Source organism: Orcinus orca, chromosome X (genome assembly GCF_937001465.1).
Source record: "Orcinus orca chromosome X, mOrcOrc1.1, whole genome shotgun sequence".
Classification (NCBI taxonomy): Eukaryota; Metazoa; Chordata; class Mammalia; order Artiodactyla; family Delphinidae; genus Orcinus; species Orcinus orca.
Genome location: NC_064580.1, coordinates 24,315,539 through 24,337,516, shown reverse-complemented (window position 1 = coordinate 24,337,516; position 21,978 = coordinate 24,315,539). Strand labels below are relative to the sequence as shown.

The 21,978-nt window shown below is 42.0% G+C and overlaps 1 protein-coding gene across 1 annotated transcript; it reads right to left on the bottom strand.

Annotated features, from left to right (window-relative positions):
• Positions 1-1,718: 1,718 nt before the first annotated feature.
• On the bottom strand, positions 1,719-2,753 carry LOC101276488 (melanoma-associated antigen B4-like). Its single transcript, XM_004285259.1, has one exon. It carries the CDS (start codon positions 2,751-2,753, stop codon positions 1,719-1,721), a length of 1,035 nt encoding a protein of 344 aa, XP_004285307.1.
• Between the last annotated feature and the right edge of the window lie 19,225 nt (positions 2,754-21,978).

Below are 21,978 nucleotides of genomic sequence, written 5' to 3'. Positions count from 1 at the left end.
AGCACAAAGGCATTACCTTCTTGGGAATTCTGAATTGGAAGTCAGGATGAACCAGATCTGTCCAAAGCTGTTGGGGTCTTCTGAGGAGCAGGACTTTACAAGGCCCCACTCTTCTGGAGTCAGTGGCCCCTCAGCCCTAACTCAGGTTTCTTACCTTGACTTCAGGTAGCATATGGGACTCCACCCTCCCTACTGTCTGTCTGCCAGCCTCAGGCCAAGGCTTTCACCTTCCTGAGACACCAGAAGGGGAGATAAGAGACCTATTCCCTGGCTACCCCTGCCGGGGGCCTCTGTGTGGTCCCCTTTGTTTTGGGGAGTCCACTCATCGGCACCCAGTGTCCTCACCCTGAAGCAAATTAAGGCCTGTTAGGATCTCCTACTTGGGCAGAATTGGAGATGCTGCCACAAGACCAAGGAACTCACCTCCCTGAGAACCTCTCCACCCTTGCCCCGGAGGAAAAGAAGGGGTACCTTCAGACAGGCAGCTCTGCGCATGGCCACACAAGGGAGAAAGCAGGGTAGACTTTGTGGGGCCCCCTTCTGTTCTAAGGTCCTCACCTTGAGTAACTATCAGAGGCTGGGACTCCTCCCTCCACTGACCTGAGGACACAGCTCTTAAACCAAGGCTTTTATGTCCCTGAGAAACTTGAAGAGTAAATGAGGAGATGCTGATCTTTTCAGGGTATCTGACATTGCATATGTAGAAGACCCCATTGTCACCGAAAATTTTTCTTTTTATTCATACCATTCACTTATCCAGCGTTACTGTTACTGTATTCCAAAACAGTGCTTTGGGAACAGGGCCCCTTTTATCCCATGAGATACATTTTGGAGTGGTGAGAAGAAAAATGAATTAAAAGACGTAAGGTCTGGCTTAGGCTGGGAGGAGTGGAAGAGTGTAGGCTCTAGACTATTCCAGACCAGGGGACTAGACCCAGCAAGGTCACTTAATCAGTCTTGTGAACTTGAGAAATCTGCAAGTTATTCACCTGTAAAGGGAGTCTGCTAAATCCTATCCTGCGTGAATGTTGGAATGTTCTGTACTACATGTAAAGCAGTGGCATACTCATTAAGCAATATTGGGTTTTTGATGAATGGCAGTTATGATATGATTATTATGAACCCCAAAGTGCCACCCTCCCATCAGAGTTTATTTTTAATCCAGTAGGTAGCAGAGAATATGCAGTGCACTAGGGCAAAAGAAACAAATACTCACAAATGAGCTAAATCAAAGTATCTTTTATTTCTACCAAAAGAAAGTTTAAACGAAGTAAGGCAAACCACGAGTTAAATGGCTTTTACTCTCTGTTTTCTCCATTTTTTGTTTCTAAATATTTTCTGTGGTCGCCTTTCACATTTCCATGAAAATCTCTATTGCAGTGCCATGTTTTCTACTTCTGGATCATACAGAAAATATAGATGGTTCGTTTTTCTGTTACATATACCAAAACTGTAACTTTAGAACTCTTTAAACAGCAATAAATATGCAAGCAATGTCATTCACAAATTCCTATTCTTAAGAAAATACACTATCTATTACAAGAAAAAACATTTGAAAAACCTAAATCAGTCAATAATATATAGAAGTTACTAGTTTAAAACAAGAAGATAAATAAGATCTATACTTTGTTCCCTCCATCCCTACTACTCTGCACTATTTAGGAGCTTGACTGCTCTCTTCCAAAACAAAGTGAGCAAACTGCCCACGGCCTCCCTCCCTACATGTGGGAGGAGCTGCGGGCCTTGGCCCTGGAAGGGGCTCTGCCCTCAGCAACAGCTGCAGCCCTGGCCGCGGCGCTCTCTTCCTCATCTTTCAGAGCCTCCTCATAGCGATCTGCGAAGGCACTGGGGACGGTACCAATGATCTTGCCCAAAATCTCCAGCACTTTCATCTTGCTGGTTTCAGCGTGGGCTCTCGGGCCCCACAGGAACTCATAGCGTGGAGGATGGCTGTTGGGCACCTGGCGGTATGTCAGGTACTTTTGCTGCACGAAATCTTTGCTGATGAGCCTCCCGGGATCCCCGAAGATCAAGTGCCTCCTCCCAGCATACAAACCCAACGCATTGAGGAATTTCCAGATCTCCTCTTCGGTGGCACGGTTGCCCTTCGTGAAGATCAGGCCCAGGAGAATCATCAGGAGACCGGATGTGGGCAGCCCCGACTCATCACTTGGACTTCCCTCGCTGGGGAGGGCCATCTTGCTGATGAGGGCGTAGGAGTGACTGCTGGGGTCAACTTCCTTCAGCTCGAGGCCAAAGACCAGCTCCATGATCTCAGAGGCTCTGCTGAGGATCTCAGGGAAGTGCTTATCGTACTTCCTGTTGATAGCCTTCAGCAGTGCTGCCTGCGGGATGGGCTCCTTCGTCTTGTACTTCTCCAGCAGGAAGTGCACCAACATTGTGGACTCCCTGATCAGAAAAACTCTGCAACTGCTCTGAATGAAAGGTGCTGCCTGGGAGGTACCTGCACTTTTCTCATCTTGGCTCTGGGCACCCTCTTCAGATCCTGGGCATGAAACCCCTGCATCACGAGAGCTCGTGGCTGGGTCTCCCTGAGGCTCCTGGCGAGTGCCAGCAGCAGGGGAGCTCGGGGGAGTACCCCTAGAAACAGAAGCGGGGGAGGATGGCGACTCTTCTACCTCTTCTGCCGCCGCCGCCTCCTCAGTGGCCTGGGCACCCTTGAGACTCTGAGTCTCCCCCCGGGCCTGGTGGCGTTTTTTGCGGCCATGGCGCTTGTTCCGGCGCCGAGGCATGATGACACAGGTCAGGGCCAGCAGGCGGGAGTGTGCGCAGGAAGGCAGGCAACGAGGGCACCTGGGGGAGGGACAAGGAGATGCTGTGAGCACCTTCAGCGGGGAGATTCCTCCCTGGCTTTAACCAAGGCCGCCTCTGCAGGGTCCTGGAGGGCACTGCTCGAGGACCCACAGGGCTCCTGTTCTCCTGCTCAGCCTGTCCCCTGAGACCCCTGTGGAGGACGGTAGAGTGAGCCTTGGGCCACAGCCAGCCAGCCTTGCCTGGGCGGTACGGGGGTGACAGTGGGGGCTGGCAGGGGAGGTAGGTCCCCACGGTTCCCATTCAGAGTCAGGATGACAGTTGTTGCCAAGACCCCCACCCCCACCCCCTCCCCTCTGCTGCTCTGAAGTTGACACCACCATCTTCCATGACACCCAGGAGGAGGAAAGGAGGGAGCGTTCAGCCCACCACCGAAGGGTCCTGGGACCCTCCCTTCTGCTGCCTGGTGGCTGCCCCTTCAGAACAAAGCTCTAACCTCCCTCGGAACTGGCAGAGGAAATTAAGGGCGGTCTCAGCCTGAACCTGGCAGAGGAAAGTACGGGCAGTCTCAGCCTGACAGTTCTTTCTTGGGAGTCTAAGGGTTGACAGGAGGGGACGGGCCATATTCTCTCTTGTCCCTTCTCTTCGGGGTGGGTGACTCCCTCAGTCCTCACTCGGGGTCCTCCCTGGACGGCCGGTGCAGCCTGGAGCTCCTCTCTTGCCCCGAGGGCCATCTGCTCGCACCAGTGCCGGCACCTCCTTGAGTCTCATTCGGAGGCGGTGAGGGTGACCACGCGGCCGCATGTGGCAGAGTTTTACCAGGCCTGCAGCGTGAGGCAGACAGGTCGAGGCCCTGCGGCTGGCGGCCCCACTGGCCCTCACTCAAGGGCTTGGGCTGACTCTTGGGAGTACTTAGGGACGCGCCTTCTGCTGGCCTGCACCTCCCCTCTCAGACAGCAGCCCTCCCTCCTCCGTGTGTGGCCAGAAGGAAGCGGCTGACAACAGGGGAGGGGCTCTGAGGTGCCCTTGCGACGGGGAGGACGGTCCTCGCCCTGACTCCTCCCGTGCCCTGGAAATCCTCCCTCTGCTGACCTGCGGCCAGCCCCTCAGGACAAGGCCCCCTCCTCCCTGGGCCTCCCGCGTCTGTCCGTCTGTCCGCGTTCGCACTGAGGGAGCCGCTCAGTCTTTAGACCTGCCCGGAGGCTCCCAGGCCGACGTCAGGGGCGGGGTCCGCGTGGCCGCCATTCTGGGGTGTGGAGCCCTGCGGTCCCCACAAGGGTCCCGTCCTTCACTCCACAGGGCCTGGGGCGCTCCCTGTACTGAGCTGAGCCAGGGTCCACCAGCCTCAGAGCGAGGCCTTCCTTGCCCGAGACCCCGCTGGGGAAGCGGATGGACTTTGGGCCTAAGAATCAGGCCCGAGCCTCTGGGGCCGAGAGCAGGGGCGGGGTGGGCGGGGCCTGTGTGGCCGCCTCTTTTTGGAGGGAATGCGGATTGGGGGTGTCGGGGGCGTGTCCCCGCACTTCTAACTGGGGTCACCTCACACCTTGACACCTGACGAGACGTGGCACTCCTCCCGCGGCTCACCCTCGCTGGACGGCAGCTCTCAACAATGTCCTCGCCCCCACGGCGCGCTTAGGAGGACGTCACATCCGGTCATGCGCATCTGGGGTCCAGGAGGCCAGCAGGGGCGGGCTGCGGCCGGGGCGGGGCGGGGCGGGGGATCAGGGAGGGGTTCCGGGGGAGTTTCCCGCAGGCCTGGCACGAGGGCCTTTCATTGACTCTTGGCAAGTCCTGGGACTTTTCCCTCTGCTGAGGTGAGTCAACAGGCGTCGCAGCTTGGCTCTCATTTCTCTCGGCACCCCCAGCCGGAAGTATTTGGGGCCCTGAGCCTCACAGCCATGCCTGGGTCCCCCGAGACTGACAGTGAGGGCTCTTTGGGGCCCCCTCTTCTGTGGTGGATGCTGCTCTCAATCCTCTCTCAGTGTCTTCTCTTGACTCCCTGTAGGTGCTGGGTACCTCCCGTCTGCTGACCTGAGGTCAAGGCCTCACATCAAAGACATCAACTCCCTGAGACTGCTGGTGTGAAGTGCAGGCACATCTCATCTGGACACTTCTGCCTGGAGCTTCCCAGAGATGGCTGCTGCAGGTAAGATGAGCTGAGGGGAAAGGAGGCGAGAGTCTCTTCTGTGGTTTGGAGCCCGTCAGGTCTCACTCAAGGTCCTCACATTGACTGCTGGCGGGGCCTGCGATTCCTTCCTTCTCTGGTATGAATCCATCCCTGTCCCCAGCCATGCCCCACAGAATCCCAGAGGAGTTAGTGAAGGGGCGCCTTAGCCTGCCAGTTCCCACTGTGGTCTGTCTTTGTTGACATCAGGGACATTGCCCAAAAGTTCAGAAATGAATTTCTGTCCTTTTGTACAACTACTGTGTTACTTGCTTTTCTCTTTTAGTCCGTGTGCGATGGTCTATTAAGATGATCACTTAAAAAGGCCAGTTGTCATGCACTAAGAAAGTTTCAGGTGGTTATTTCACAGCCTGTGGACCATGCTGCCACATCCAGCCCAGTCTTTGGTGTCCCATGCTCCTGGCATGCGGGCTCTGAAATGCTGCCTCAGATTCCTTCAGTGAAGCAGTAGAGATTCATGGTCCCAGAGCACAGTGGAAGAATCAAGGGCTCAACGTTATAGGCTTTTCTCTAGTCAATCCTGTCATCTGCCTCTCTTGCAGGCTACAGACCTGTCTCGAATCCAGGGCATCCCCCTACCTGCCCACACTCAGGTTCTAGTTCAGTGGAGGCTTATTGTCCCTCAGGGATTATTTAGTTTTGTGTTTTTGCGTTTGTTAATGTTTTTTCTTTGTTCCTTCTGTAATGTTTCCATGGTTGATTTTGGGTACAGGAAACAGTAGCCCATGTTTGACTGTAATCAGCTGCTGTGGATAAGGTACTAAGTGTGTAAATGAATTAAGGAAAATAGATATTCTTACAGTATCTGTGTCTCACGAATACACATAACATACTATTCTGGTTGAGACTTCTTTTTCCTAAGTCAATCAGGAAATTCTTATTGTGGCCTCCATGTAGATTATATACATTTTTGTATGGTTTCTTTCTAGGTATATTTTTTATATTGTTGCTTTTGTCTATGGTGTATTTTCTTTCTTTTTTTAACATCTTTTTTGGAGTATAATTGCTTTACAATGGTGTGTTATTTTCTGCTGTATAACAAAGTAAATCCGTCATACATATACATATGTCCCCATATCTCTTCCCTCTTGTGTCTCCCTCCCTTCCTCCCTCGCTATCCCACCACTCTCGGTGGTCACAGAGCACCTAGCTGATCTCCCTGTGCTTTGCAGCTGCTTCCCACTAGCTATCGATTTTATGTTTAGTAGTGTATATATGTCCATGCCACTCTCTCACTTTGTCCCAGCTTACCCTTGCTGCTCCCTGTATCCTCAAGTCCATTCTCTAGTAGGTCTGCATTTTTATCCCCATCTTGCCCCTAGTTTTTTCATGACCAATTTTTTTTAAGATTCCTTATATATGTGTTAGCATATGGTATTTGTTTTCCTCTTTCTGACTTACTTCACTCTGTATGACAGTTTCTAGGTCCATCCACCTTGCTTCAAATACCTCAGTTTCGTTCCTTTTTATGGCTGAGTAATATTCCATTGTATATATGTGCCACAACTTCTTTTCCATTCATCTGTTGATGGACACTTAGGTTGCTTCCATGTCTTGGCTATTGTAAATAGAGCTGCAATGAACATTTTGGTACATGCCTCTTTTTGAATTATGGTTTTCTCAGGGTATATGCCCAGTAGTGGGATTGCTGGGTCATATGGTAGTTCTATTTGTAGTTTTTTAAGGAACCTCCATACTCTTCTCCATAGTGGCTGTATCAATTTACATTCCCACCAACAGCGCAAGAGGGTTCCCTTTTCTCCACACCCTCTCCAGCATTTACTGTTCGTAGACTTTTTGATGATGGCCATTCTGACCAGTGTGAGATGATATCGCATTGTAGTTTTGATTTGCATTTCTCTAATGATTAACTATGTTGAGCATTCTTTCATGTGTCTGTTGGCAATCTGTTTTAGTTCTTTGGAGAAATGTGTATTTAGGTTTTCTGCCCATGTTTGGATAGGCTTGTTTGTTTTTTTCATATTGAGCTGCATGAGTTGCTTGTATGTTCTGGACATTAATCCTTTGTCAGTTGCTTCATTTGCAAATAACTTCTCCCATTCTGAGGGTTGTCTTTTCGTCTTGTTTATCGTTTCCTTTGCTGTGCAAAAGATTTTAAGTTTCATTAGGTCCCATTTGTTTATTTCTGTTTTTATGTCCATTTCTCTAGGAGGTGGGTGAAAAAGGATCTTGCTGTGATTTATGTCATAGAGTGTTTTTCCTATATTTTCCTCTAAGAGTTTGATGGTGTCTGGCCTTACATTTAGGTCTTTAATCCATTTTGAGTTTATTTTTGTGTATGGTGTTAGGGAGTGTTCTAATTTCATTCTTTTATATGTTGCTGTCCAGTTTTCCCAGCACCACTTATTGAAGGGGCTGTCTTTTCTCCACTGTATATTCTTGCCTCCCTTATCAAAAATAAGGTGACCATATGTGCGTGTGTTTATCTCTGGACTTTCTATGCTGTTTCATTGATCTATATTTGTGATTCTGTGCCAGTACCATACTGTCTTGATCACTGTAGCTTTGTTGTATAGTCTAAAGTCAGGGAACCTGATTCCTCCAGCTCCGTTTTTCTTTCTCAAGATTACTTTGGCTATTCGGGGTCTTTTGTGTTTCCATAGAAATTGTGAAATTTTTTGTTCTCGTTCTGTGAAAAATGCCAGTGGTAGTTTGATAGGGATTGCATTGAATCCCTCCCTCTGTGTTCCTCCCTCTGCTATATTTTGGAAGAGTTTGAGAATGATAGGTGTTAGCTCTTCTCTAAATGTTTGATAGAATTCGCCTGTGAAGCCATCTGGTCCTGGGCTTTTGTTTGTTGGAAGATTTTTAATCACAGTTTCAATTTCAGTGCTTGTGATTGGTCTGTTCATATTTTCTGTTTCTTCCTGGTTCAGTCTCGCAATTTGTGCATTTCTAAGAATTTGTCCATTTCTTCCAGGTTGTCCATTTTATTGGCATAGAGTTCCTTGTAATCTCTCATGATCCTTGGTATTTCTGCAGTGTCAGTTGTTACTTCCCCTTTTTCATTTCTCATTCTATTGATTTGCGTCTTTTCGCTTTTTTTCTTGAAAAGTCTGGCTAATGGTTTATCAATTTTGTTTATCTTCTTGAAGAACCAACTGTTAATTTTATTGATCTTAGCTATCATTTCTTTCATTTCTTTTTCATTTATTTCTGATATGATCTTTGAGATTTCTTTCCTTCTGCTAACTTTGGGCTTTTTTTGTTTTCTTTCTCTAATTGCTTTAGCTGTAAGTTTAGGTTGTTTATTTGAGATTTCTCTTGTTTCTTGAGATAAGATTGTATTGCTGCAAACTTCCCTCTTAGAACTGCTTTTGCTGCATCCCATAGGGTTTGGGTCATTGTGTTTCATTGTCATTTGTGTCTAGGTATTTTTTTATTTCCTCTTTGATTTCTTCAGTGATCTGTTGGTTATTAAGTAGTGTGTTGTTTAGCCTCCATGTGTTTGTACTTCTTACAGATTTTTTCCTGTAATTGATACCTAGTCTCATAGCGTTGTGGTCGGAAAAGATACTTGGTACGATTTCAATTTTCTTAAATTTACCAAGGCTTGATTTGTGACCCAAGATATGATGTATCCTCCAGAATGTTCCATGAGCACTTGAGAAGAATGTTTATTCTGTTGTTTTGGGATGGAATGTCCTATAAATATCAATTAAGTCCATCTTGTTTAATGTATCATTTAAAGCTTGTGTTTCCTTATTTATTTTCATTTTGGATGATCTGTCCATTGGTGAAAGTGGGGTGTGAAAGTCCCCTACTATGATCGTGTTACTGTCACTTTCCCCTTTTATGGCTGTTAGTATTTGCCTTAGTTAGTTAGTATTGAGGTGCTCCTATGTTGGGTGCATAAATATTTACAGTTGTTATAGCTTCTTCTTGGATTGATCCCTTGATCATTATGTAGTGTCCTTCTTTGTCTGTTCTAATAGTCTTTGTTTTAAAGTCCATTGTGTCTGATATGAGAATTGCTACTCCAGTTTTCTTTTGATTTCCATTTGCATGGAATATCTCTTTCCATCCCCTTACTTTCAGTCTGTATGTGTCCCTAGGTCCGAAGTGGGTCTCTTGTAGACAGCATATATACGGGTCTTGTTTCTGTATCCATTCAGCCAATCTATGTCTTCTGGTTGGAGCATTTAGTCCATTTACATTTAAGGTAATTATCAATATGTATGTTCCTATTACCATTTTCTTAATTGTTTTGGGTTTATTATTGCAGGCCTTTTCCTTCTCTTGTGTTTCCTGCGTAGGGTAGTTCCTTTAGCATTTGTTGTAAAGCTGGTTTGGTGGTGCTAAATTCTCTTAGCTTTTGCTTGTCTGTAAGGTTTTTAATTTCTCCATCAAATCTGAATGAGATCCTTGCTGGGTAGAGTAATCTTGGTTGTAGGTTTTTCTCCTTCATCACTTTAAATATGTCCTGCCACTCCATTCTGGCTTGCAGAGTTTCTGCTGAAAGATAAGCTCTTAACCTTCTGGGGATTCCCTTATGTGTTATTTGTTGTTTTTCTCTTGCTGCTTTTAGTATTTGTTCTTTGTATTTAATTTTTGATAGTTTGATTTGTATGTGTCTTGGTGTGTTTCTCCTTGGATTTATCCTGTATGGGGCTCTCTGTCCTTCCTGGACTTGATTATCTATTTCCCTTCCCATATTAGGGAAGTTTTCAATTATAATCTCTTGAAATATTTTCTCAGTCCCTTTCTTGTCCTCTTCTTCTTCTGGGACCCCTATAATTCGAATGTTGGTGTGTTTAATGTTGTCCCAGAGGTCTCTGAGACTGTCCTCAATTCTTTTCATTCTTTTTTCTTTATTCGGCTCTGCAGTAGTTATTTCTACTATTTTATCTTCCAGGTCACTTATCCATTCTTCTGCCTCAGTTATTCTGCTATTGATCCCTTCTAGAGAATTTTTAATTTCATTTATTGTGTTGTTCATCACTGTTTGTTTGCTCTTGTCAAACAAACATGTCCTTGTCAAACGTTTCTTGTATTTTCTCCATTCTGTTTCCAAGATTTTGGATCATCTTTACTATCATTATTCTGAATTTTTTTTCAGGTAGGCTGCCTATTTCCTCTTCATTTGTTAGGTCTGCTGGGTTTTTTCCTTGCTCCTTCATCTGCTGTGTGTTTCTCTGTCTTCTCATTTTGCTTAATTTACTGTGTTTGGGGTCTCCTTTCGCAGGCTGCAGGTTCGTACTTCCCGTTGTTTTTGGTGTCTGTGCCCAGTGGCTAAGGTTGATTCAGTGGGTTGTGTAGGCTTCCTGGTGGAGGGGACTAGTGCCTGTGTTCTGGTGGATGAGGCTAGCTCTTGTCTTTCTGGTGGGCAGGTCCACGTGTGGTGGTGTGTTCTGGGGTGTCTGTGGCCTTACTATGATTTTCGGCAGCCTCTGTGCTAATGGATGGGGTTGTGTTCCTGTCTTGCTAGTTGTTTGGCATGGGGTGTCCAGCACTGTAGCTTGCTGGTCGTTGAGTGGAGCTGGGTCTTGGCATTGAGATGGAGATCTCTGGGAGATTTTTGCCATTTGATATAACGTGGAGGTGGGAGGTCTCTTGTGGACCAGTGTCCTGAACTTGGCTCTCTCACTTCAGTGGCACAGCCCTGACGCCTGGCTGGAGCACCAAGAGCCTGTCCTCCACATGGCTCAGAATAAAAGGGAGAAAAGAAAGAAAGAAAGAAAGAAGAAGATAAAATAAAGTTATTAAAATAAAAAATAATCATTAAGAAAAAAATTCTTTAAGTAATAAAAAGAAAAAAAACAGACAGACAGAACCCTAGGACAAATGGTAAAAGCAAAGCTCTACAGACAAAATCATACACAGAAGCATACACATACACACTCACAAATAAGAGAGAAAGGGAAAAAATATATATCTATCGTTGCTCCCAAAGTCCACCTCCTCAATTTGGGATGATTCGTTGTCTATTCAGGTATTCCACAGATGCAGGGTACATCACGTTGATTGTGGAGATTTAATCCGCTCCTCCTGAGGCTCCTGGGAGAGATTTCCCTTTCTCTTTTTTGTTTCCACTGCTCCCGGGGTTCAGCTTTGGATTTGGCCCCACCTCTGCGTGTAGGTCACCTGTGGGCACCTCTTTTTTGCTCAGACAGGACAGGGTTAAAGGAGCAACAGGGCTCTGGCTCACTCAGGCCGGGGGGAGGGAGGTGTATGGAATGTGGGGCGAACCTGTGCCGGCAGAGGCTGGTGACATTGCAACAGCGTGAGGTGTGCCGTGTGTCCTCCCGGGAATATTGTCCCCAGATCACGGGACCCTGGCAGTGGCAGGCTGCACAGGCTCCCGGGAGGGGAGGTGTGGATAGTGACTTGTGCTTGCACACAGGTTTCTTGGTGGCTGCAGCAGCAGCGTTAGCATTTCATGCCCGTCTCTGGGGTCGGAACTGATAGCTGCAGCTCGCGCCTGTCTCTGAAGCTTGTTTAGGCAGTGCTCTGAATTCTCTCTCCTTGTGCACCCCGAAACAATGGTCTCTTGCCTCTTAGGCAGGTCCAGACTTTTCCCCGGACTCCCTCCTGGCCAGCTGTGGCACACTAGCCCCCTTCAGGGTGTGTTCACGCAGCCACCCCAGTCCTCTCCCTGGGATATGACCTCCAAAGCCGGAGCCTCAGCTCCCAGATGCCATCCGCCCCAGCAAGTGAGCAGACAAGCCTCTCGGGCTGGTGAGTGCTGGCCGGCACCGATTCTTTGTGCGGGAATCTCTCCGCTTCGCCCTCTGCGCCCCTGTTGCTGCGCTCTCCTCCGTGGCTCCAAAGCTTCCCCTCTGCCACCTGCCATCTCCGCCCGCGAAGGGGCTTCCTAGTGTGTGGAAACCTTTCCTCCTTCACAGCTGCCTCCCACTGGTGCAGGTCCCATCCCTATTCTTTTGTCTGTTTGTTCTTTTTTCTTCTGCCCTACCCAGGTAGGTGGGGAGTTTTTTGCCTTTTGGGAAGTCTGAGGTCTTCTGCCAGCATTCAGTAGGTGTCCTGTAGGAGTTGTGCCAAATGTAGATGTATTTCTGATGTATTTGTGGAGAGGAAGGTGATCTCCACGTCTTACTCTACCGCCATCTTGTAGATCTCTTGTTTTATTTTAAAAGTAGAGTTTATCTCTCACAGGAGTCCCCCCAAATAATTTACCTGGACATTTATTTTTGCAGTTGGAACATGCCACTTCTTTGCATCTCTCTCCAGGGCAAAATATCTTTGCATGAATATCCTGCCCCTTTTTTATGCTATTTTATGTTAGTAAACAAGAATGATCTTTTTCACATCAATTTTCTCTCCACTAACTACTTTTACTTTCAGAGATCAAATATTGAGTAGATAACTTTCCTGCATCATGTGATTAAGGAAATGTATATACAGTGTTCACGGTAAACAACTGGATTAGAAATCTGATCCAACCTTTCTGTCCCCAGTCTGCATCATTTCTTGTTTCAGTTCAGCTTTAGAAATTTATTCATTTGAATCATTGTCTTTAATAGAGCATCTAAAAATTAATGTGCCACTAGTGGGGATGACTCCATAATATCTTCCTATGAGTTAATATAAATGAGAGAGATCCTGAGGAACTGGTAGGTGCTGTAGCAGTAGTTTCAACAACAGTGAGTAAGATGGCAGGATTAAGCCCAGGGTATGGTGGGTAGCAGGGGGATGCTGGGTACTAGGATGGATGGATAGCACAGAAAAACTGAAGATGTCAGTAGAAATGACGCATAATCCTCTCCAGTTTTACAGTTCTGCCTAGGGCCAGAGCTGCTCAGGAGTTCGGTATGCTGACTATTATTTTCCTTCAGAGAGAGAGTATGGGGGAGAAACAGAGAGGAGGAGGAGGAGGTGTAATGGAGGGGAGGAGGATGAGAGAAGAGAAGAGAAAGAAACTCTGCCTATCTGTAGTTGCTTGCTGCTTTAGGAATTTCTAACGAGAGGGTCTAAATGACTCTTTCCTATCCTGGGACTTTGTGTTTTTGCCTTTCTGGATCCCATATTACTTTGTATCTATTATTTTTTTTGTGTGTGTGTGTGTCTATTATTTAAGTAGTTTTTTCAGAAGAGTATTCTCCTAAATGAGATTACTTTGGCAGAGTGGCAGAATTATTACAATTTTCATCATTATTGGGTTATGGCTGCAAAATTTTCCATTAACATATATAAAATGTGTTCACCAAGATATAATAGAATGCTCTGGGCCCTTGGAAGCGTCTCATTGCACAATGAATATGCAAAAGGAAATGTTATCTGGCATGGTAACAAAAAGCATAGAATCAGGGAGACAGTGAACAGTTAGCTACACTTTTCTTTGTTTTTTATTTTTAGTCTAAAAACTGATTTGACAGTCTATATGAAGGAAATTATCTCACCCTTCAAATAGCTGTTAAATATTTGTATTGAGTTAGATTACATTTGTAGGAAATGGATAAGTCTTATGAAATGGAAGGTAGTAGTTTTAACCAGAGGAATATTTTATTGATTTATTTGTACATATCTGTCACAGCCTTGGGTCACAGAGGTTCAGTGCTACCTTGTGGCTATTCATTGACCCAAAGTAACAGACTTGTCCCTCAGTGGATCACAAGCTAGTGATGGCTCTTAGGGTATAAAATGACAATAGTGGTAGGAAAAGAGAGTAGGTGTTGTAAAATCCTCAGAGAGGATGTACTTGACAATAAGCATGTTAATGTAAATTATCCTATTATATTCTATTCTCTGTTGTCCCAATGAAAATTGTGCTATTTAAGCCCACTGAACACAATGCTTAGCTGTGCTTTTAGCTATTCCACTTTATCTGAACATCCCTTTTCTTCTCTTCCCCCATTTTTTTAATGAAGCCTTAGTGAAAAAAAACAAAACAAAACTTTGACATTTTTAATTTACTGTGTCTTGGGAGCAGTTACTGTTAATTCAAATGCACATTTCTTTAATTTAAAATAAAAATGAGGGGCTTCCCTGGTGGCGCAGTGGTTAAGAATCCACCTGCCAATGCAGGGGACACAGGTTTGAGCCCTGGCCTGGGAAGATCCCACATGCCACGGAGCAACTAAGCCCGTGCGCCACAACTACTAAAGCCTGTGCGCCTAGAGCCAGTGCTCTGCAACAAGAGAGGCCACCACAATGAGAAGCCTGCGCACCACAATGAAGAGTAGTCCCTACTCACCACAACTAGAGAAAGCCCGTACGCAGCAACGAAAACCCAATGCAGCCAAAAATAACAAATAAAACAAATGAAATAAATAAATAAAAATAAAACTTTAAAAAAAATAAAAATGAGAAATATACAAAATGATTATATTTCATTATGCAAATTTATTTTCTTGCTAAAAAGATTTGGTTATTGCCTTTGCTTCAAATGGAACACAAATGAGGCATGAGAACTCCCATTGCTTTTTCACAGTTGAAAACAACATTGAGTATTAACACAGTCATTAATATTATATAAAAGCTCTAATTCAGTTGGTAATTGATTTGTGTGGTACCACACAATAAAGAAATAGTAACTATTTGAAAGAGCTTACAGCTGAACTGTGATAAAAATCCCTATGGACTATTGACGAGCTAAATATACTAGAGATTTCTTTGCCTAACAATATAATCAACATATATTACTTATGTTTTTAGGATTTTGAGCTGCTTTTTACATTGCTACATGGATGATTAGTAAACAAGGAGTTTGAGCTTTATTGAACATGTACAGTTTCATTATTCTCCTTTTCTGGTAAAACACTGATTATGAAGTCAAATATAAACCTTAATTTATATTAGAAAAAATTTAAAACCATCATTCTTCAGATGTGATTCACAGTTGTAACCAGGGAATTCAGAGAAAGAAGATATTCACATTAATATATTGTTTATGTAAAGTTGAACTGGTATTGTCATTTAGAGCATGTATTTGTCATTATGAAAAATAACATGATGTCTTGAAAAGATGATTTTTTTTTTTTTTTTTTTTTTTTTTGTGGTACGCGGGCCTCTCACTGTTGTGGCCTCTCCTGTTGCGGAGCACAGGCTTCAGACGCGCAGGCTCAGCGGCCATGGCTCACGGGCCCAGCCGCTCCGCGGCATGTGGGATCTTCCCGGACCAGGGCACGAACCTGTGTCCCCTGCATTGGCAGGCGGACTCTCAACCACTGCACCACCAGGGAAGCCCAAGATGATCTTTTTTAAAACAAATATTACATATTGAAATTTTAATTTCATTTTTTGTGAACCGTCTTTATTTTATATCTAAATTAAGGAAATACATGTTTGAATTCAGTTTTATGAACACATTCTCAGTCACAATGACATCATGTTTCCAAAAGAAAATAATATTTTGAAAAATAATTCTCATGCTAAGCATATCAAATCAGCAAATGCAGTGCATTTGAAGTTCTGATAACTGTGTTTTTCCTTTTGCAAATTTGGTATTGCCAACTTGTCTTGGTATAGTGATATGAGAGTAGTTTGGATACTGCAGACCAGTGGTTCTCAAGTGGAAGGAATTTTGCCCTCAGAGGGTATTTGACAGTGTCTGGAGACTTTTGGGTAGTTACAACTTGGGGGAAAGTGCTCTTGCATCTAGCAGGTAGAGGCCGGGGATGCTTTCAAACATTCTACAAGGCACAGGAAAGCCTCCCACATCAAAGAATTACCAGATCCTAATGTCAGCGGTGTTGCTTTACTGTGGGTTAAGAAATCCTGCTGTAGGGCAATGCTGCCCAATAGAAATACAATAAGAGTCACAAATGAGAGCCATATATACAATTTACAGTTTTCTAGTAGTCACATTCAAGAACAAAAAAGAAACAGATGAAGTTATTTTTTTATTGAAGTGTAGTTGATTTACAACATTGTGTTAGTTTCTGGTATACAGCAAAGTGATTCAGGTATAGATAGATATAGAGATAGATATAGAGAGAGTTTCTTTTTCAGATTCTTTTCCATTATAGTTTATTACAAGATATTGAATGTAGTTCCCTGGGTTATACTGTAGGACCTTGTTGTTTATTTTATATATAGTAGTTTGTATATGCTAATCCCAAACTCCTGATTTATCCCTCCCTGCCCTTTCCCCTTTGTTTTCTATGTCTGTGAGTCTGTTTCTGTTTTGTAAATAACTTCATTTGTATCATTTTTTAAGATTCCACATATAAGTGATATCAAATATTTCTCCTTCTCTGTCTGACTTCACTTTTATGATAATCTCTAGGTCCATCCATGTTGCTGCAAATGGCATTATTTCATTCTTTTTTATGGCTGAGTAATATTCCACTGTGTGTGTGTGTGTATACCACAGAGATGATGTGATTTTTAATAATGTATTTTTAACCTAATACACCTAAAATATTATCATTTTATCATACATGTAATATATGAAAGGTATTTTACATTATTAAATACTTTGAGAAATCCAGTGTGTATTATACACTCAGTACCTCTGAATTCAGACTATCCACATTTCAAGTGCTGGATAGCTGCTTATAATTGGTGGCTACTTATACTAAGGGTAGCTTGCCTATATTCCCACCTTTACCACTGTTCACCCATATCTTACATACAGAAAAAAATAATAATGTCTATACTGAGTTGCGCCACCAAGTGTGACCAGTGTGTTCTTCTATTTATCAAAGGAATTTATCCAAGGATTTATTAAGATTAACGCTTTCATATTAATGTTATATCTCATCTTGAAAATTACCACTTTTTATGATCTTTAGTCACAAAGTCAGAAGGAATATCAGGGGAATGTATGGGTTGGCCAAAAAGTCATTCGAGTTTTCGCATGCTATCTTACGGAAAAACACGAACGAACTTTTTGGCCACCCCAATAGTACAACCTCCATTTGAGTCCATCAGTTCTGTCACTTACAGTGTCAAGTCTATTGAGCTATATCACCTATATCTCTATCACAGCCTAAAGTCAGTTTAATAATATTAAAATAGGGAGTAATTTTCTAAGAGGAATCTTAAATACTGTTTTTTATTTACTCAAAGAAATTTTAGTATACTAAGACAGACAAAATATTTAAGTAGACTTCTCTCGTTTAACATTAAATATACTATTCCTGTGATTTGCTCCCATTTAATGTGACACTAGAGTGCTCACTTGTATTTTCATGAGGACAGTGAATCTATTGTTAATGGCTTAGAAATGGTGATGTTAGGTCAAAAATACCCCCCCTTTTTAAGTACAGTTATTATGGAATTAACTTTACTCTGGGCAAATAAGCAGTAAATTAGGGTTAACATATGAGTAGCCAGTGCTAACCAGAATCCTGACGATTCTTAGAGGAAGTTGGAAACCCATCTTTCCTTAGTTTTTATTCTCCTGAAAACTATAGGGCTGTCATAAATATAAACATAACAACTATCATTTTAATTGCTTCTTTAAAGGAGTAAAAAAAACCTTGAATTACTAATAAAATATTATATTTTTCCCACAGAAAACATAAACAAATTGTTTAGATGATTTAATCTATTGTTGAAAACTCCTGTACTACTATATATGGTGTCTGCGATGAATTTGAACACATATTTTGGTCCATTAAGTAACTTATCTTAATTTTGGTGCCTTTCCTCCTGTGGAATCTCCCTCAAATGGCCAGGAATTATGGGGGATTTCTGTTTGTGATTTGAAGAAGTAGCTTCACACTTGCAAATTTTAGATGGAGTTGGTATAATAGCAAAGTCTTTGAATTTCTTTAAAACACATTAAGAAAGTTCTCCACTCACAAAAGATGGGAATCTTAGAATTGAAGAGAACAGATTATCAAATGAAACATGATGGTAGGTGGTAGAAATTAGTTTAAAAGTTATCTACTCTTCAATAATTGTTGCTGAAAATGTACTGTCTGCTTTAAAAGAATAATCATTTGTGGCATATCATGTTAATACATTCATGAGAAGGAATGAGTTTATTTTTGAACGTCCATTTACTAGAGTCATTAAGTATATTTGGCCAACGTGCTAGGGCAATATTAGAAAATTTTCAGTGAGCTATGTGATATATCTTTCAGCCAGGTAATCTGTATGATCTGGTTTGGAATCACTACCTCAGTTCTTTCAGAATTCTTTGGTGAAGAGAATTAAGAGATGTCTTACAAACGAAGATACATTAGAGGTGCAGTATTGGTCAGATTGATATCTAAATGCTTGAAATATTTGGGGGGAAGTTAAGTTTCATACATATTCATTGTCAGGGTTTGACAAATATCTTGCAAGTAGGCTGCTATGTGTATCAATAGTATTCTTTACCAGAAAATATAAAATGGTTTCTGTTTTATAAGCATGTAATCAACAACAGTGGAATAGGTAATATTAAGTACTCAGTATTTTATGTTAGATATGATACATTCATTTTTTCCCAATGTGCAAAACAAAGTATGTTCTAGGCAGATGATAATAGTAGATAATATGCCAAATATTTTGGTCTGTTCCTTTAAGGGTCACCTAAAGCATCTTTGCATCTTTTTCATTTCCTCCTCAATGATCTAATGATTGATTTCTCATTCTATAATACGGAAGCTATTCATATTTTCTTGAATTTCTTTGGCATGTATTTTTATCTAATTCCCCGTTAACTACTCCCTTCCTTTTAGAAGACAAGCACCCTTAAAGGAAGTGACTATCTTTTATTCTTCTGAATAATTTTTCTCTAATCTAGCACATGTGTTACATATAGTAGATGCTTAATCAATATTGGTTTTAATTAAATTGAATACTATATGCTATTCCCCATTTTGAGATTAATTGACTGTCACGTATTAAGGAAGGAGTTTAATACACAGCTCATTTTTCAAAGAGAAATCAGCCAGATGGATTTTTTTTTCCATTCAAATGGTTGACACTTTTATATATATTCCATGTGAAATGTGCTCTTTCTGTCACATCTCTCACTTTAATGAGTTGATAATGTCACCAAATGGTTTTTGGCTATATCAGAACAGGTATGTGTAGGAAGTAACTAGAATTCCCTTATGAATACCTGCAAATGTCAAATGAATTTCTAATGTAGGCATTAGGGGAAAAGAAGAGAACATCTGAGTTAGTGAAAAAAGTGAAGACACACTCTTTGGTAGATCTGCAATGGAAAGTACCTAGAATGGTGCAGTCTCCTCTTCAGTAACACAGGAAGTACATCTGTCTCTGTCTCTATGTATGTATGTGTGTGTGTGTGTGTGTGTGTGTGTATATATATATATATATATATATATATATATATATATATATATATATATATAATTTTAACTCACCTTGATTCTTTGCTCACTTAAAAAAAGAGTTATCTAGTATACTAGATACTAGTATATTTACCTACATCTGTGGAGTTGGTTTACTAGTGAACATTGAAGAATTTTGCAAATACAAATATATTATTTAAGCTTCCTATAGCAAATACAACTAGCCTTCAGGCATTAACTCAAAGACTGGTATCTGCCTACTGAAATAGAGCATGCTTGGAGCTACTAGCTTCCTAGTCTCATCTTAGTTGTTCATTTAGTACCTGTATGACCTTGTCAAGACATTTAACCTATGAGTCAGTTTCTACATCTGTAAAGTCAGATTTGGATGTCATATATTTTAATGAGTCTTCACTCTGGTGTGTTTACGTGTGACTGTGTGAATAAGACAGCCTTGATTTAATTCCCTCCTATATCACTTGTGACCTTTTTACCTTGCACAAGTTATTTACTGTGCCTAAGATGCAGTTTCATCGTTTCCAAAACAGGTATAAATAAGCATGTGTTATGAGGATTGAACAAAAATAAGGATGTAAAGTGCTTATGATATATAAAATCTCTGAAATTTTAACTATTATTATGAGAGTTTTTCAAGCCATCAAAATGCCTTAACTATTTTTGTTTAATTTTAGTATAAATCCTTCTATTTGCAATATGAATGTAAAGTCTTCTGGTTCACCTTTCTTAATCATGCTCCAAGTTTGATCATAAAAATAAAAGAAAAAATGTAGTATGTTTTATTACATATGCTTTATTGTATGGAAAAGTATTTCTGAAGATATGGAGTGTCAAGAGCTAAGCTAATTAGTCAATGAAAAATATAACGTGAAACTCTTTAATGAGTAAGTCAATATAAAATGCTTATTACTTTAGGGATTTTAGAGTAGTTCAAATCTTTACTCTTGAGAATTTATAATCTAGATATCAAGGCAAGAAGCAAATAGTAAAAGCAGTATAATTCATAGTTGATGATAAGTAGAGATATTAATAATTACTGGACTTTGGACAAGTGAGAATGGCATGTGCTTTGCTGATGAGAAAAATCCTGAGATAAGAGACACGTGTTCACCTGAACATTGACAAAGGGCTAGACTGCAGCAAACAGAGAGTGATGCACCGGAAGTGGGAGAACAGCATGAGTATTAGGACAGGAGTGGGGAAGACCATGATGTGTTTTGGAGACAATGGATAGATAGGTCTGGAGATTTTAAGAAGATAAGGCTGAAATGATGAAACTGAGATCTCTAAATGCCAGTTTAAGAACTAGGATTTTTCCTTCAAAGAGGGAAATAGAAGAGAGGAAAGTTTTTAAATTTTAACACAGAACTTCAAGGAATTTGCACAGGTGTACCTAGCCTTAGAGTGTTGAGTTAAGTGAGAACAGTAGGAAATGAAGATAAAGTCAGAGGAGCAACATGGGAGAGGGTATCCAGATCATGAAGGGTCTTTTTGGGTCGTGCTAAGGATTTTGACTTGAACACTGTGTGAAATGGGTAGTTGAGGGCTTTGGGGAAAATTAATTATTTGATCTGACTTACTTGTAATGGATTATTCCAGCTTTTGTAATGTAATTAGACTGGAGGAGAGCAAGGGTGGAAGCAGGGAGACAGGTTAGGAAGCTCCTTCAGTCATCCAGGCAACAGATGATGGTAGCTTGGAATGAAATAATACCAATGGGAATGATGAGAAATGGTGGATACTATATATTTTGGAGGTAGAGCGACAGAATTTTCTGACTAATTGTATGGGAGTCGTGAGAGACATAGAGTGGAGGCTGACCCAAAGATTACTGGTCTGAGTAGGTAAAAGGATGCAGCTGACACGAGCAAAGGGGAAAACTGCGAGTGAAGAAAGTTGGAGGTATGTGGGATATAGAATTTTTCAGTTAGGGGTATGTAAGTTTTGAGGTATCTATTAGATATCCAAGTGGAGATAACAAACTGGCATTTGGATATGTTACTAGAGTTCAGAAAGGAAATTCAGGCTGAAGATAACAATCTGAGAACCAAGGGCATATAGATGAATTTGGAAGCCATTTGACTAGAGGAGATCAACAAGGGAGTGTATATGGAAAAGAGAAGAGGATTGGAAACAGACACCTAGAGTACATCTGTGTTAACAGTGTAAGGTTAATACGAGTCAGAAAAGGAGACTTTAAGTTGTGGTCAGTGAGGTAAGAGAAAAATGAAGAAATTGTGATGTCCTGGAAACTAAGGGAAGAACGTGATAGTAGGAGTGAGGGACATTGAGAGTAGGGTTGTTGTGTTGGGAGGATGTAAAACTGAATGTGAATTTCAGGTTGACTGAAGTAATAAGACAATTAGGAGGAGTCTTTCCTCTATGATCTTGGGTAGAGGATGAACTGTAAGCAGAGACAGTCTCATTGTTATGGCACGTAGATAATTTCTAGTGGAGAGTTTCCGTTTTTTCCAAGCATATCTCATCATTGTTTTCACATGTTGTTATAATCATTGATGTGTTTCTGCCACAAAAGTGAAATTAATCATCATATATTCACTTAGCCCAACATAGCCAATATATTATTTCATCATAAATCTATATACAATATTAATGAAATATTTTACATTCTTTTATTCATGCTAAGTCTTTGAAATCTAGTATATATTTTACACTTACTGCACACATCTCAATTTGATCTAGGAATCTTTCCAAAGCCTGATAGCCACATGTAGCTAATGGCTACAATAATGGCAGCACAGATCTAGAGATTTCAAGAATAATAAAGTAAGGCAAAACTAGAAACAGGTCTTCCTCTCTCATCAC

Excerpts from the sequence above, each read along its gene's own strand:
- LOC101276488 (XM_004285259.1), bottom strand. The coding sequence starts at position 2,753 with ATGCCTCGGCGCCGGAACAAGCGCCATGGCCGCAAAAAACGCCACCAG.